The sequence below is a fragment of the Epinephelus moara genome, chromosome 22 (assembly GCF_006386435.1).
Source record: "Epinephelus moara isolate mb chromosome 22, YSFRI_EMoa_1.0, whole genome shotgun sequence".
NCBI classification, from domain to species: domain Eukaryota; kingdom Metazoa; phylum Chordata; class Actinopteri; order Perciformes; family Serranidae; genus Epinephelus; species Epinephelus moara.
Genome location: NC_065527.1, coordinates 3429095 through 3444448, shown reverse-complemented (window position 1 = coordinate 3444448; position 15354 = coordinate 3429095). Strand labels below are relative to the sequence as shown.

At 42.9% G+C, this 15354-nt stretch overlaps 1 protein-coding gene across 3 annotated transcripts in view; it reads left to right on the top strand.

The window, feature by feature from the left end:
* The first annotated feature begins 640 nt into the window (after positions 1-640).
* The window catches only part of fndc5b (fibronectin type III domain containing 5b), a 32360-nt gene continuing 17646 nt past the window's right edge, over positions 641-15354 (top strand). For 2 of the 3 annotated variants that reach the window (XM_050035582.1, XM_050035580.1), the window contains exons 1-3: positions 641-1055; positions 8731-8849; positions 10508-10706. In XM_050035582.1, coding sequence (XP_049891539.1) covers positions 980-1055; positions 8731-8849; positions 10508-10706 — 394 coding nt within the window. In that variant the 5' untranslated portion in view covers positions 641-979. The remainder of the gene's footprint in view (positions 1056-8730; positions 8850-10507; positions 10707-15354) is intronic. The other variant, XM_050035581.1, reaches the window with a different exon arrangement.

Genomic DNA, 15354 nt, shown 5'->3' with positions numbered 1-15354 from the left:
GATATGAGTTAATCTGAGAGACAGTGGAGCACAAAGGCTCCGGAGAAGAAGCCGAGTTAGCGACATCCAGAATGGCCGAGTTAGCAAGATGCAGTAATAGAATACGAGAGAGGGAGAGAGAGAGAGAGAGAGAGAGAGAGAAGGTGCCTGGTGTATTATAGGGGGGTCCTCCAACAACCTCGCCCACATTTAAGAGGACTGTCTGAACAGACCGAGGGTCTAGGTACCATGTCTGAAGGGTTACTGCTGGTTCCAAAGGTGCTGGACTGAAAGGGTTTGGTAGCAATGGGGCTTAAGGTACAGTGTGGGCTCCATGTTTACTCTGACAAGTTGTCAGACCATAACAAAGCAGGTAGAAATCACGCACACTGGACCTTTAAGATCTTTGAAGGTTTAGACCCACTGATATGTGACTAATGATGTTTCACTGGAGGTTTGGTCAATACTTCTTTAAGCAACTTGGACTGCTGCAGGTGTGTGTGTGTGTGTGTGTGTGTGTGTGTGTGTGTGTGTGTGTGTGTGTGTGTGTGTGTGTGTGTGTGTGAGGGAGAGAGCGAGAGAGAGAGAGAGAGACAGAGAGTCATTAGCTGTGGCTGCACGTTGCACTCTGCAGCACTTGCGCACGCCTTTTACGCTCCGCTCACCTCTCCGCGTAGTAAAGCCTCTCCTCTCCGTCACCAGCAGCCGGACTCAGTCTGCTGAGGGCCGACGCTGAGTCTCGACACGGGCACCGAGACAAACGAATACGGTTTTGAGAACCACCCCCCTCCCTTCCCCTCCTCCTCCTCTCCTCCTCCTCCTCTGCCTCCTCTGTCTGTTGTTGCGCTTCTGCTGCAGCGGCCAAGTTCAGGTGAGCCTCGTCACCGGCACAACAAGTCCTCTCTCCGGTACCGAGCGGGATGCTTGCACCCTCCCGTTAAATGAGGATGTTATAAATGGGCCGCGCAGGATGTGAAGCCTCGCTAGAAGAAGCAGGAGGATGGCGAAACCAGGCTTGTCTGCGGCGGTGCTGCTGCTCCTGCTGGGCTTCCTCTTGGTGTCCTCCGTTAAAGCCGGTGAGTTGTACCACAGGTTGATGATGGGCGATGATCAGGAGCAGACAGGACGGATGCACACAGGCTGATCACACAACACATGCTGCTGTGTGGTGGCATCATGTCTGGACCACAGCTGTCTGATGGGATGCATGTAGAACATCACGGTGCTGCGGATCGGTTTGGGGGAAGCACCTGGCATGACACATTGTTATGGATGTGTCAGCAGCAACATTTGCAGCAGCTAGGTAAAAGCTATGAGCTTGGGGCTGCAAACATGGCTGATACAAGTTAGTCCCATAGTGTATCAGCACTCAGGATGATATGGTGCTTTGGATGCAAGTTTTTAATCCCAGTTTGGAGAATATTTATAGAAATAAGTGACATGTTTAAGATCATCTGTGGTGTACTGGCTGGTTTAGAAAAGTTGATTTTTAAGAGACATAAACTGGCAGATATGCACTTAATTTAAAATATAAGATGTTAAAACTCCACCAAAGACTAGGTAAGTGTTAGACATTAGACAATTAGTAGAATAATTAATTGTCAAAGTATAAGTCTGCACTAATTTTGATAATGATTAATCAACTGAGCCGTTCTTCATGCAAAAATGCCAAATATTTGCTGGTTCCAGCGAGGGCTGAGCAATATGGAGAAAATCAAATATCACAATATTTTGTACCAAATATCCTTGATATACCACAAAGAGATGTTTTGCTAAAAACTGACAAATATGCACTTAATTTAAAGATACAAGATGTTAAAACTCTATCAAAGACTAGATAAGTGTTAGACCTGAGACAAAGTTGGTTAGTTAATTGTAAAAGTATAAGTCTGAGCCAATTTTGGTAATGATTTCATGCAAAAATGCCACACATGTGCTCGTTCCATAGGGCAAGGTGATATGCAGAAAATCAAATATCACAATATTTTGTACCAAATACCTCGATATCAATATTGCAGTGATCTAGTAGGATTGAGTATTGGTGCTTTCGTAAAAATACACAATGAGATTTTTTGCTAAAAACTGGCAAATATGCATTAATTTAGGAAAATAAGATGTTGAAACTCAACTAAAGACTAGAAAAGTGTTTGTGGTGAAACTTTTATTGGAGAAGCTGATTGTCAGAATACTAGTCTGCACTAAGTTTGATAAGTGATTAATCAGCTGAGTCATTTTTCATGCAAAAATGCCAAACGTGCTCATCTCATTGGGGTAGGTGATACAGAGAAAATCAAATATTACAGTATTTTGGACCAAATGCTTCGATATCATTGTTGTGACGATATCGCAGGGTTGACTATTGGTGTAGTCTCGCTCACCAGACCTTTCTCAAGAAAAGAAAAGTCTGGCTGGGCCGACTCTCACTTTAAGATTGGAGAAAAAAAATGCATGCTTGTATTTCTTTCAGCCAATCACAATCGTTCTGGGCGGTGCCACAGCAACGGTGCACTTGCAAAAATATTGCCGGGGGGAAACAGGTTTTGGTGTAACACGCCCACAAAAATATCGCCTACAGGACACGAACCATGGCAGAAAAATGGCTACATCCCCGCAAGATCAAACACCGCAAAAGTTAGTAAAGGACGTGTTGAAAACGGTTGAAAACTGCTACACAACCGGAGGTGGTAGGGCGGGACTTCAGCGGGTGGCTCATTCTGCCCAGTGAGAGGCTGATCTATGCAGCGAACTTCCGCCCACTCAGACTAACTATTGGTGCTTTCACAAATTGACACAATGAGATTTTTGGTAAAAACTGACGAATATGCACTTAATTTAAGAAAATAAGATGTTAAAACTCTACCAAAGACTAGAAAAGTGTTTGGAGAGAAACTAGTATTAGATAAGATGATTGTCAGAAAAGTAGTCTGCACTTATTTTGAAAACAGATTAATCAGCAAAGTTATTTTCATGCAAAAATGCCAAACATATGCTTGTTCCACTGAGCTAGGCAATGGGGACCAAACACCTAGATATCAATATTGTGACGATATTGTAGTGCAGACTATTGGTGCTTTCTCAAAATAACTCAATGAAATTTTTGTTAGACCAGACCAGATAAGTGTTTGAGGTGAAACTATTATTTGTTAAGTTGATTGTCAGAAAATGTGTCTGCACTAATTTTGATCATTAATGAACTGTCAGAGCCATTTGTCATAAAAAAAAAATACCAAACACATGTTCATTTCATAGGGCTAAGTGATATGGAGAAAATCAAAACTCACAATATTTTTGGACCAAATACCTCGATATCAATATTGCAAGGATTTTGTTGTGTTGACTATTTGTTCTTTCACAAAATAACACAATGAGATTTTTGCTAAAAACTGACGAATATGCACTTAATTTAAGAAAATAAGATGTTGAAACTCCACCAAAGACTAGCTAAGTATTCGACCTGAGACAATTAGTTGATTAGTTTAGTGGTTCCGAACCTTTACCCTGAGGAACTCCTTTTCTATCATTGATTGAACTGACAGCCACTGACTCAGTGACATATTTTAATGAATAGTTCAGATTATATTAGATGCATGACAGTAACATACAGGACAACTGATAAATTGTACAATAACTGCAGGAAGTTTATGTAAAATGAGGAATTTTGAGCAGATTATTTCCTGTGAATATCACTTTCTTTCTTTGTAAAATTTCATATAGTTTTTTCTCTGTATAATCTTTTATTGTTTTGTTTTGATTTTCAACACTTATTAGGCTTCTTTTTTGATAAATCCAGTGTTTTCTTCTCCCTGGTGCTTGGCCATAATTTTATTAGCTCATTGGTTGTTTATCTGTTTGCTTTTCCAAATTGCAAGATGACACTGTTCTGCAGAGAGTAAAGACTCTGTGAATATTGTGTTCAGGTCTTCACCATGCCCTTATCCTAAGCTTTTAGATTAAATCTTAAATAATATTCCAAACTCAAGTTTTCTTAACAGAAATGAATGAAATGCTGAGATAAAGGCCTTGTGTATCCTTTTTTTTTTCCTTTTTTTTAATGTTGTCTAAAACCCCTTAAAATCAAGAAGGCCTTGCAACCCCTTGTGATGCTGTGGCGACCCATAGTAGGGGTCATGACCTCTACATTTGAAACCAGTGGAGTAGTCAGTTGCCAAAGCATAAGCCTGCACCAATTTCGATAACTGACGAATTGTCTGAGCCATATTTCATGCAATAATGCCAAATATTTGCTGGTTTCAGCAAGGGCTGAGTGATATGTAGAGAAGCAAATATCATAATATTTTGGACCAAATACCTCGATCTTTATATTGCGAGGATATTGTAAGTGGGTGGATGACTAAGTGGGTAAAGGCAAATAATAGAAGAACAATTTGATATGTTCAGAAAATTACATAATTTTACTGTAATGGAGCTGTTAAAACCAGTAGCAGACAAATCTTATGATATTACAGTGTTCAAATACTAAGACGATATCTCGTCTCCTTGGCCTAAAGACGACATATCAGTCTAGATCAAATATTGATATATTGCTCATCTCTAGTTCCAGCTTTATACCTGTCTATAAATACCAGGATTTGCACATATGATAATAAACGAAACATCTTTGGCTTTTGGACTATTGGTTGGACAAAACAAGATATTTGAAGATGTCACCTTCTTCATCGAATCGAGACAATAATTAACAATGGAAATAAGTGTTAAATGCAACCCTGAAATGTTGCTTTGCCTAAAAGCATTCAGCTTCAGCACGCCATAAAGTCCAGAAGGGATGTGAAGCAGTATCAGATAAAGTAAGGATGAGGTGTTTCTATTCTTAGCCCCACATACAGCATGAATCTAATCATGCTATATTATGCATGTTGGATACAGTGCCTCATCTATCTTTCACGGCGTTGCGTATTTTTAACCTGCAGCAGCTTATATTCAAGAAGAACATTCATCTCAAGCGTAAGATCTCGGTTACATTGCGTCCCGATGATAAGCTGAGAGATGACAGATAGTCCTTTGAAAAGCCGAAATCTTGGCGATAAGATCATGTGGGATTTATCTCAGCCCCCAGAGATTTGATATTTGGCTTCCTGAGGCTGGAGATGAATGTAGTTTTAAGAGGGAGTTTTGTGATTCTGCAGCCAGCTTTTAGCTCTTTGGCAGCAAACAGCTTAAGAACTGATGGGAATCCCTCTTTGCTATTGTATTGTTTCTGTGGGTGTGTGTGAGTGTCAGTGCTGGAAGACAAACAGCGGGAAAACAGCTAGTCAAACAGGGAGTATTAGCAATGTATCATGCACGCACTTGAGCACACACCATCTCATCTGCATCAGCAAACACACATGGAGCCTCTGGGAGCCACTGAGAGAGTTTGGCCCCCACCAAAAAATTAATTTCACCAATGCTTCAGTTTTCTCTGCTGTGTTCGGACAGACACAGAGAAACAGAGTGCATTCTTCTTCCTGTAATACCATTATTTGACTCTGCGAATGAGGCTGCGCGTTCAATATTTGCAGAGATGTGACAATGTGACAATCTAATTTGCAGAAAGTGACAGACTCCCTGTAATCTGAGGGGTAAACAGACAGGAAGAAAGAGCGGTGTGGCCTAACTGGATCACACAAACACACACTTTTAAATGGAGTGGAGAAGGGAACACATGGACATGAGAGCTACAGAGAAGCATTAAGTGTTACAACTTGTCTATGTAGCTTATGATGTAATAGACCAATTTTGAATGACGTTATGAATAATTAATTTATTAATGAGCAGACAGTGTTACCTAGCTGCACGTCCTGATTTTGTCATGTGGTTGTTGTCCTGAGAACATTTTGTGTGATAGCCCTGGGACACCAACTGTCTCAGCCAATCAGCATTTGTGATGTCATCAAGGAGCGCCCAGCTACCAGTGCCCTGTTAAAAATAGAGGCGTTTCTCCATACCAAGTACACCAAGTTCGGACTTGCGCACTTGGGAGTTCGGACTTGGCAAGTTCGACTCGGGAGTACAAACTCCCATTGCCGCTGGTCTGTGAGAAATGCATTCTGGGATACCTGGCTGTCAAAAGTCCACACAAGTCAACTCCTGGTGCATCCATGACGGAACGGGCAGAGCAAGTTCACATCTGGGCATTTGGACTGTACTTTGAATTGGAGCCGTACTTGGGCTGCGACTGATGACGTTTCACAAGTCTGCAAGAACACAAGTACAGGCAAGAATGCAGATTGAGAAACGCCTAAGATGAGACCAGGGTTGACAGGTCCACTTATTAGCTGCGACTTTAGGCTTGTTTTTTTGGTAAAGTTGCTTACAAATATTGGTAGTCACGGGTTGCGTTTTTTTGGGCTCGTTCCTTAAGTGGAGCTGCTTATTTGGGCTTGCTCTCTAAACGTCGCCTTTCTCTATCCATCCAGTTATTTAAACTCATGATAGTATGTCGGACTGCAGGATGTTTCCACAGCTCCACTTAGGGTTGGGCGGTATACCGGTTTGTACCGAAAACCGGTATTTATTTTCATTATGATATGAATTTTTCATATACCGCAATACCGGTGAATAGCCCAAACAACGTCCGGAACGTGCGCAGCGGGAAAGTGTTAGTGTCAGTTGCATTTGAACACACTACACGGACTACATCCCACGGCCAAGTAGCACGTACGTTCTGAGCCTGCGTGAGAGGAAATAACGCAAGTCCGAGGAATGCATAAGATAAATAAAGTAGCGGAGTCCTGTCAGCCGAGGGGTTTCCTATCTGTGCAGCCGAGCACCGCAGCACCTCCACGGACTATTACATCCAGACGGTCCCGGTGTTTCCTCCTCAGGCTCCACTTCACTCAGCTGCCCGATAAACCCGCTGCTTCTTCCCACTTTAACCTGAATAACAAACCAGGGCTCGGTGCTCCGGTTGGATCCAAACGGAGAGCCGGGGCTAGCTCAGAGACTAGCGGAGGCTAACTGGCTGTGCTTCCGCTCCAGTCATGCTGTGGCTAACGCTCCTCTAGCCGCTCCCAGCTAGCTCCGGTTTGTTATTCAGGTTAAAGTGTGAAGAAGCAGCGGGTCTGTGGGGCAGCTGAGTGAAGTGGAGCCTCAGGAGGAAAGCCCCGGTTAGCCCCGGTTTCACTACAGGCAGATTCACTCGCTACAGGGGCGAGGAAATAAAACCTGAACAGCCAATCAGAGTGATCTCTCTCACCAACAAGCTGCGCTGCAGATTCAACATGCTCAATTGGCCGAAAAAAGCCCCCGACGCTGAAGTGCTGACAGTGCAGGACACACCGCAAAAACTAGGCCGACAGACACTCACCGATGGCCCAACTTTGGTTGACGGCCGACCGTCGGCTTGGTGTGTCAGGGCCTTAACAGTTAGCATGCTAGGGCGCTGGGTGCTTAATCATAACAGAATACTCTTAACATTAACTTTCATTCCTGCTCACTTTAGAGAGGCCACTAAGAAAATGTGTTCTTTGTTTGGATTGTCAAAGAGACAATGAGTCATAGATGTTTGTTTCTGGCTGCCAGAGTTAGTGAGCTAGCGTTAGCATGCTAACATTTGCATGCTAGCCTGCCAACTGTAGCCTTACTTTTTTTCCAGGGTTGTGCCCAGTGACAGGAAGTATCACAGAATTAAAGTGAGGCTTAATGTGGCTTTAATGTGGTGGCGTTTTTAAATGAGCAGTGGGGGAAGTTATTAACATAAATGATCAAGCAATTGATTAGTAGAAGGCATTAATGAGCTAGCTAGCACACTAGCTAGTCAAAAAGTTGTTGACTTCCACTTTACTGCAAATGTTGTCCTGAGACCACTGTATTAAAGTCGTCATTGCTTTATTCTCTAACATGAGGTTGTCTTCAGACCAGATCACATGGACAGGCATTTGGAGTATTTATAGGACAGAATAGAGTAAATGCAAATGCGTGTGAATGTGTGTGTGCACGCGAGCAGCCATGTGTGTGATCTAGTACAATGTCAAGGTCTCACTCGGACGTTGCTTTTACAAGCGAGGCTCATGGGAAATACAGGCGTGGCTCTGATCATAGAAGACCTTGAGTTGGTTTAAGCTCATACACAAAGACACATACTTTCTCTCTCCGACACACACACACACACACACACACACACACACACACACACACTCTGCTCCCTTTACAGTTAAGGATAGGAGAAAGTTAAGCAAGACTGTAACTTAATCCATCATAGTTAATCTCCTCATCAACAAACATTGCATTGAATTCTGGGAGGTGAGGTGGGTTTTTTTTAACCCGAACATTAAAATCAATTGGCAGTATGACCGAGGAAAACATCCTCATGAGTCACACTTTAATGAGATGTGTGTGGGAGAAGGAAGAGCGAGAAGAGGGAAGGTAAAGACAGGAAAACGTGTGTGTGTGTGTGTGTGTGTGTGTGAGAGAAAGAGAAGGAGAAACGCCAAGATGAAGATAGATGAGAAAGAGCGCCTTTTCAAAGGAAACACCAAGAGACTTGTGTGGTTAATTAGGTCTGGTATTAATGAAAGCAGAAAGATTAATCTGTAGAAGAAGAGAAGATTTTAGGGAAGACGGGGCCAGAGAGCACGAGGAGGAAGAGTTCAAAGAGTGATGGAGAGGGGAGGATGTGTGTTCAGGTCTACATTGTTGCATCAGTTGTGTGTATTACAAGGTGTAGTGGCACAATATTCATGACCCGTCTCTCTCTATGTCTCTACTGTGTGTGTGTGTGTGTGTGTGTGTGTGTGTGTGTGTGTGTGTCAGACACCCTGCTGTCAGCTCCACTCAATGTGACCATCAAAGACATTGAGGTAAACTCCGCCGTGGTCACGTGGGAAATCCTGGAGGGGGACCCCGTCATTGGATTCGCCATCACTCAACAGGTACCTGTGTGTGTGTGTGTGTGTGTGTGTGTGTGTGTGTGTGTGTGTGTGTGTGTGTGTGTGTGTGTGTGTGTGGTGTCCTTCATTTCAGTGTGTGTCAGGACAAAGTTTAGATCAGAGAGACATGAAGAAAATACGCTGCATGACATGAACGTGACAAGTGCACACGCGACAAAACAACAGGAAGCTAGTTGTTGCAGTTTGTTTAGATGCTTTAAAACCTCTACCAATTGACTCTTCACTAAGTCCCGCCCCTGGACACAGACTGGCCAATCATAACGTAGCATCGGGCCGGCTCAGACCAGGGTCCGACACCCTACACTTTTCAGGGTTTGATTTTGGTTTTGGAACAGGGAAGAAACGTATATCTGTTTCCAACCTCTCCAGGTAACGAGTATCATTAATACACGACGTGCACCAGGCACAACATTTAGCTCCAAATCCACAAAACCAGCCTGAAAATGAAGGAAATCTGAAACGACTGCATTAGAGTCAATGGAGCACAGCTGTGGTGTTGTCGGACCCTGGTCTGAGCTGACTCCATGCTAACCAGGCAGACGTTGAACTGATTGAGAGGAGAGCAGCTCCGGACTCCAGCAGCCCATGTAATGGCAGCAACAGAAAGTTTGGGTCAGTTGAATCCCGTTAGTTCAATAAATAAATTTTTTTTTTTTCTCGTTGGTGGCCAATTTGCATTACTGTTACATTAGATTTTGTTTTTAGTACTCTACAATAATTTGAGTACCTAAACATGGAAGTTACTTTAAATGCCGTACTTACTTAGAATGTACCATCAAACAGGGGGGTGACCCAGTGTGTGACATTGAATACCCCTGGTTTAGGTGAAACAGACACAAGACCAAGCAATGCAAGTTTTAAATAGTCAAATATTTGTAGCTAAATAGTTGTTATATACACTTTCAGATACTTTTCAAATGTACACTTCGTCTACAGTTTAGATAGGTTAAGAAATTCTCCTCTTTAATAGCCCAGTAAATTAAAAAGCCCCTGAGGAGATTTACTCCTGATCCAGCAGGAACCAATTGACCTGAGCAAGCAGTCCGAGCTGGATAATAATGTACATTTCAAGCAGAGCGTACATGGCCAGAGAAGCACTGTGTTTCTTTAAGCTTAATTACATTGCAGGACAAACCCCCGGAGGCTTTATTTCAGCTTTTTCTCTACTGTTAACCAAGAGAGACGTGTTTGCATTTGCAACATATCAGCCTTAACCAGGGGGTGGATTTTCTCAGGAGGGATCGTCAGAGGGAAAATCTGACTTTGACTCTGAGTTGACTCAGAGAACAAAACTATGAACCTGTGATGTTATTTAAATTGATGCAGGGTTTTGATTGTAGGTAATGCTTTGTTCCAATATATATTTTATGTCAAAGTGATTACAAGAAGTAAGTGGTTCTCCCAGAATTCTGTTCCTGGCATGTTGGAAAAAACATTTATAATCAAAGCCCATCATAAACTGTGGTTACAAAGTCTCAGGCAGTGGCTCGATGCACCAGTTTAACCCTGACCTGTGACTCCTCCTCTGACGTGGTGCCAAAGCAAAGAGAATTTTCCTGCAGGGATCAATGAAGTATCACATTACTCCGAGCCCCCTGAGTTCTCTAACGCTGCCCTTCTGTTCCTCGCCATCTCTGCAGAAGAAGGATGTACGCATGCTGAGGTTCATCCAGGAGGTCAACACCACCACACGCTCCTGCGCATTGTGGGATCTGGATGAGGACACGGAGTACATCGTTCACGTTCAGAGCATCAGCATGGGAGGCAGCAGCCCCCCCAGCGAGCCCATCCTCTTCAGGACGCCCAAAGAGTCGGAGAAGATGGCGTCTAAGAGCCCAGGTGAGGAACGACAACACATTATTTTTAATTTTCACTTGGTTAGTTGAGAATGTATGTTTGTATTCGATTATTAAAACAAATATCTACACAAAGATATACAAATTTGGGCTTTAAATGGATTTTAGATTAAACAGTTTACAGCACAAGCACTCTCTGGTTTGTTTTTCTATGCACTGAGAGGAACACTGGCGCCTAATAAACATCTCATTTGTCCCCAATTTTATCTTCACTTACTGTTATTGGAGGCTTTTCCTGAGCTGTAATTGTTGCAAGAGGACCTCGGCTCCATGGGGACATAAACTCTTTGCAAAAACCCCTAAAGTGATGTACTGCTTTGCAAAAATTAGCATTCGTTGGTGAAAACTGGCAAACCCCAAAAACAACACGAAGCATGACGCCAGCAATGTGAGTTTTCACTCCAGCACAGGACACGCTACAAACATACGCAGGCGTGTCGATGATTAACCTTCAATACATGCAGGAGAACACAAACATCAGTATGGAAACGCACACAGAAACTGGAGCAACCATGCATTAACACAGGAGCACTCAGTGAGAGTAAACAAACACTCTGCCTCTCAGTTTTTCCCTCGCTAACACACACAGATCTACATGCACACATCACACCTACACACACATACATGCATACACAGATTTTAATAGCGGCTTTTAACCAGAGGCTGTAACACGGCAGAGTGCTGTTTTATTTGTGTTTTCATGCTTCATCAAGACAAAGAAAATGGTTATTTGACAATTTATTACAAATAAAAAACAGAAATTGCCGTGTTTGTGAGAGCCCCCACCCCGCCGCCCGTACAGTGTATTGTTCTAATTCTCCGATGCAGAGGCTGCTGTTATCTGGAGCGGCTTGCAGTACTTCCAATTTTATCATGTCCGACCCAGTTACAGTGCCGAGAGCAGCTGCTTCAGAGGGACACAGGAAAATGCTAAACGCTCATCAGCAGTAAGGTGATAAGGAAACAGGGGACATTATGGCAGTGTATTCCCTAGAGACACCCCTGGGTGGGGGCCTGTGGGGGTGTTTTGGGGTGGGGGGGGGGTGAGTTAACACATTAACAAGTCATTTAGTCTCTCTAGGCTCACGATGCCAGACCTATCTCCGCAGCACTGTGTCAGCGATAGAGAAATGTCTGGAAGCACACTTGTCATTTTGGTATAGAGTGCTGCAGCGAGGACGCTTTTTTGTTGGCCAACCTGGAAGTTAGCACTGCCCTGACTCCCTCGGCAGAAAGCCAGTGGGTTTTAGGTTTTTTCAGAAAATGAACTCTGTAGCAAACCAAAGTTTATGATACTTACAGGTTTTGCTCAGCGAGACTAACTTCAGAAATGAACACTGCTTTTATGATTTCTGAATTGTAAATGCTAACGTGAGGCTATAAACATGGACGGATTACTGAACAGGCTCAAAGTGTCACAAAACAACTACAAAGACACACAAGTTACTAGAAGGGGCGTAAACTACCACAAAGAGACACAAATAACTACAGAGAGGCACAAAACAACTACACAGACACAAAACAACTTCAAAGACACAAAACTACTAAAAAAGAGACGTAAACTACCACAGAGAGACACAAAACAACTACACAGACACAAAACAACTGCAGAGAGACACAAAATTACTAAAAAAGAGATGTAAACTACCACAGAGAGACACAAAACAACTACAAAAAGACACAACACAACTACAAAGAGAAACAAAACAACTAGAGAGACACAAAATTACTAAAAAGAGATGTAAATTACCACAGAGACACACAAAACACCTACAAAGAGAAACAAAACAACTTCACAGACACATGCAAAATTACCACAAAGAGACACAAAATGTCTAAAAAGAGATGTCAACTACCACAAAGAGAAACAAAACAACCACAAAGAGACACAAAATGACTGCAATGAGACTGTTACGCCCCACCCTTAGGCGCCCTATGGGGCAAACAAAACTCCAACACTGATCCAAAATAATCACATAACCATCACCTTTAAACACTCAGATCCATGGGATTTATTACAAGTAAAACAAGCAAACAAGACAACAAAAGCTCACAGGCTGAGAGGCAGCAGGACCAGCAGTCCCCACACCAGAGGCCTCTCTCCTCTGAAGCACCTCCTCCATGCCAGGTGCACTGCACCTTGTTAAGTAACGCAGCACACCTGGGCAGATCTACAGTGGAGGGGAAAGGGACAGCAGCACAGAGCACACACAGCTGTGACAGAGACACAAAACCACAGAGACATGAATTATGACAACTGAAAGATGCAAACAAAAAACACAAAAAGGGGTTGCAAAATGTGAGGTTACCTTCTTATTTTCACAGTAATCAGTGTGTAGTTGCTGCCATGTTGAGGCAGAGGGTACTCTCTGTAGCTCTGGTTGAGGCTGAGAGGCTGTCAGCAGATAAACAGAGATCTGTGTGGGTACATGAGACCCTAAAAAAGAGGCTGGATCATGGGGAGTACCACCAGTTGGTCCTCCATTGTTTACCAACTGCAAATTTCACGTGTCGTGACCACCACAGAAGGGCCACCTCCCAAACTATCCAATTGGACAATGGGAAAAAGCAGAGATGACATGGGGAGCTTTTCCATTTCAACGAAAGGAGTTCAGAGCGCTTCGGCAAAAACGCCAGGTGCATAGAGGCTCGTAGCAACGCAAAAACAGCGAGCACAAAGCTTCATCGTCATTAAAAACAAATACAAAGAGCTGCCTCCAGCTGCTGAAACACTTTCTGTGTGATCAAGGACTACATCTCTACTGCAGCATTGAAGCGACCATCGCAGCATGCAGTATGTAAATGGAGGAAGTGCATTGTTGTCTGTAATGGATATATGGATCTAAGTTGTGCAACGTGATAAGATTGTCCAAATACAGTTGCTTGACGAGTGTAGCAGACACACGTAACAGAACGTGGTCCTCACAAGATGGCGTCCCGTAGACAAGTTTTACACAGCATGACATGGACTTCACGTCCTCTATAAACATGCACGTTACGTTACATCAGAAAAGACAAACACATTGTTTAATCCATTCCTTACACTTTTGCTCGTGTTTTGGATTTGGAAAAGAAAAAAATGAAGACAGAAGAGAAACAAAACCAGCATCAGATGGACTGTAGTCATAATCAATACGCCACAATAAGATAAAGAACAAGCACATAGTGAGCAGCCGCACCAACCCACAGTCTGACACAACTTTTCTCTGTGATGTTCTTAAACGGTTTCATCCCGTTGCAAATCTTTGGTCTGAACTGATTTTACTGTTGCTTTGCTATACTATTTGGGGGAGGGTTTGGCGAATGGTCAATTGCCAGTTGCTATAGCTAACATCATAGTGGTTCACTGAATATAGCTTGGTGTCTACTGTCTGCCAAAATCTTGAAACATGTTTATTAATTAGGAGAAAGTAAAAAATCTCACACTTGTGTCTTCAGTTGTTTCAAGAACAATATGATTTTTAGAGTCAGTACTAGAAACATTTGCAACAGTAGCTGTATCTTGCAGTGTACATGAGGTCATGTGACGTTGGTGTTTAGCAGGGACAATTTGTCTTGATGTTGAGGGGCTGACTCGTTTTGTTTGCTCCGACTTTGATGGAAGATCCCTGTGTGCAAATTGTGGGTGTGTATGTGTGTTTATGGAAGCATTCATTAGCCGTCCTGATTAAATCTCCCAGCCATTACAGCTCTCCTCCCCTTCTAAGCGGGTATTAATCAGCCTGACACCATTTAGTATCTGCCGGCGCAATGCAACACAGCACACAACCTGTCTGTGTTTCTGTCTGTTTATCTTCCTTTGAATCTGTCTGTATCTGTCTGGAACTCTTCTCCAATCACAGCAAGATACTGTAAAACTGAATGCACCACATAATGTAGTAAAATCTCTGATTGCTAGTGTCGAGGTGTAATGTTGTTTTTTGTATCATACAATGAGCTGCAAACCCTTGTGTTGTGTTGTGTAAAGCAGTAAGTGTCGGGACTGTTTCAACCTTTAATTTATCTCTGACAGTGCTGCAGCAGCAGCAGCAGTCTGCTCCCAGTATTTACATACTGTACAGTCTGGAAGATTCCCAGTACAACCACAGTGCTCTGTTCTGCTCAGTCAGCTGCAGCAGGCTTTGTCCTCTAGACCAGTGCTTCTCAACCAGGGGTCCTGGGATCTCAAGGGGCCTTGAGGAGTTCCAGGTCCCCAGAAGATAGAAGATGGGGGAATAGCTTATTTACAGTTTAATTCACTATAGAAGTGAGTCTAATGTGAGTTAAGGCAGATTTATACTTGTCCATCAGCTCTATGTAGACCCTACACATCTGTGAGCATTTATACTTGTGCAGTGGTGTGTCTGTGTCACTCTGCAGTTACACCTCCAAAACACTAGTTGGTGACGAGGTTATGTGAAGTGCTGTAAAGTTAAGTTGTTTCAAAACACACATTAAACACACATTAAATGCACATTAAACACTCAGTAAACACACATTAAACGCTCAGTAAACACACATTAAACACACAGTAAACACACATTAAACACTCAGTAAACACACATTAAACGCACATTAAACACACATTAAACACACAGTAAACACTCAGTAAACACACATTAAACACACAGTAAACACTCAGTAAACACACA